General features: G+C 42.9%; 1 protein-coding gene across 1 annotated transcript; it reads left to right on the forward strand.

Annotated features, from left to right (window-relative positions):
* Window positions 1-570: 570 nt before the first annotated feature.
* LOC141365426 (protein FAM200A-like) lies at window positions 571-2,028 on the forward strand. Its single transcript, XM_073870041.1, has one exon. It carries the CDS (start codon window positions 571-573, stop codon window positions 2,026-2,028), a length of 1,458 nt encoding a protein of 485 aa, XP_073726142.1.
* Window positions 2,029-2,238: the final 210 nt, after the last annotated feature.

Consider the following 2,238-nt stretch of genomic DNA (forward strand, 5'->3'; position numbering starts at 1 on the left):
TTTGGCCCGCCACATGACGTCTGGACAATGGTAAACAGACATGTGTGATTAGCAATATTTCCACTTTTTGTACTTTTTTCATTTTCTTTATTTATTTCGTTTATTTTAAAGCTATTTTTTCATTTTATTTATTTATTCAGTTTATTTTAACGCTATTTTAAACAGGCAGAGTATTCAGCCTCCGTTTCTCTGTCACTCACGCGCCTCTCTCACATACACACAAACAGCCCCTCCCCTCCGCGCCACTGTGGGAAACACTGCTGCTAAGTTAAATACATCTCTGCTAGTCATTAACAGTGAGTGAAATCTTAACTAAAACAGATCATGACAAGTACAAAAAAACGTAAAGTTGATAGCGAAAATCGTCAGTTTAAACCCGACTGGACGGATCAGTTTTGTTTTATTTTACCACAGCATCAAAATGCAAAGCCAACATGCCTGATATGCATGCAGACTGTTTCTGTCTGCAAGGCTGACAATATCAAGAGGCACTTCAATACAATGCATGCTGCTAGTTTTAATTCAAACTTTCCTGAAAAATCTGACCACCGCAGACAAAAAATTGCCAGCATGCATTCTTCGTTCAGGCGGTCCGTTTTTACCATTGAGACATGCAACACGGCACAACAAAGGGCACGAGCAGCCTCTTTACGTGTTTCTTGGAATCTTGGAAGAGCAAAGAAACCTTTCACTGATGCTGTGTTGATAAAAGAGTGTGCAATTGATATGGTGGAAGAGCTTTTACGTCACGACGAGAAAAACAAGCTAAATATTGTGGATCTACTTAAGCAGGTGCCATTGTCGGCCAACAGCGCAACAAGAAGAATAGAAGTTTTAGCCGAGGATTGTTCATCAAGACTAAACAAGGATCTGATTAAAACAGAGGCCATGTCTCTGGCAATTGACTCGTCATGTGACCGAACCGATATGGAACAGCTGTCTGTGTTCGCCAGATACTTTGATGGGAATAAATTTCGGGAAGAGCTACTTTGTTTGTTACCTCTGTCTGGCCGCACAACTGGTGAGATCATCTTTAACGAGCTTACACAATTCTTTGCAAAGACTGGTTTGGATGTGGCCAAAATTGTGTCTGTTGTTACCGATGGAGCCCCGTCTATGGTGGGACATCGCAAAGGCTTGGTGAGCAGGCTCTCCGCAATTAACCCAGAGCTTTTGACATTTCATTGTATTATTCACCAATCAGTGCTGTGCGCTAAACTTGGCAAGGAAATGAAAGAGGTCATGGATACGGTGACAAGACTGGTCAATTTTGTTCGGGAGAATTCAAGTCTGCAACACCGCATTTTCAGAGCATTGTTGGAGGAAATGTCCGCGGAGCATACAGACCTTTTGCTGCATAACGATGTTCGCTGGCTTAGCAAAGGCCGTGTGTTGGAACGGGTGTGTGACTTGCATGGTGAGCTTGTGTCCTTTTTCTCCAGCTTGACGAGTCAAAAAGCGCACGAATTTCATGCGTTTTTAATTGACAAGAAGGAGATGGCATGTGTGTGTTTTTTGAGTGACATCATGTCTCATCTGAATCATCTTAACCTTCAATTACAAGGCAAAAATCACACTGTTGCAGATATGTATGAGGCTATTGACGCGTTCCAGGCAAAACTGAGCCTTTTAGAGAGAGACATTCGCGGGAGAAAGTTGCACTTTCCTCGTTTGCGACAGCACTGTGAGAAGAACGATATGCGGCGGGAGGATCCAGCATTGACGCAATTTGTGACCAATTTGACAGAGAACTTCAAGGAACGATTTGAAAACAACCACAAACTGTCACGTGACATCCTTCTCTTTCTGAGACAGCCGTTCTCTGCGTCACCTGATGGGCAGTGGACATCGGAGGCCAAAAAACTGCTGCCGTCTATAGATGAACCATCGCTTCAGATGGAGGTCTTGGAAATGAAAACATCTGACGTGCTTAAAGCGTATCACAAGGAAACCGGGTTGTCGAATTTTGGATCAATGTTGACCGCGATCGATTCAAAAACACCAGATCAATTGCAATGCTCCTTTTAACTATCTTCCCCTCCACATACATATGTGAATCCTCTTTTTCTGCAATGAACTGTCTCAAAAACCAAGCGAGGAACAGATTGTCTGATGCACAACTTGGCGAGTGTTTGAAGATTGCCACAACAGAATACAGACCAGACTTTAGGAACATTGCCAGCTCATCCAATCACTGTCATTTCTCACACTGATTGGTGAGTGAACAATACATTTTGT

Source organism: Misgurnus anguillicaudatus, chromosome 7 (assembly GCF_027580225.2).
Source record: "Misgurnus anguillicaudatus chromosome 7, ASM2758022v2, whole genome shotgun sequence".
Classification (NCBI taxonomy): domain Eukaryota; kingdom Metazoa; phylum Chordata; class Actinopteri; order Cypriniformes; family Cobitidae; genus Misgurnus; species Misgurnus anguillicaudatus.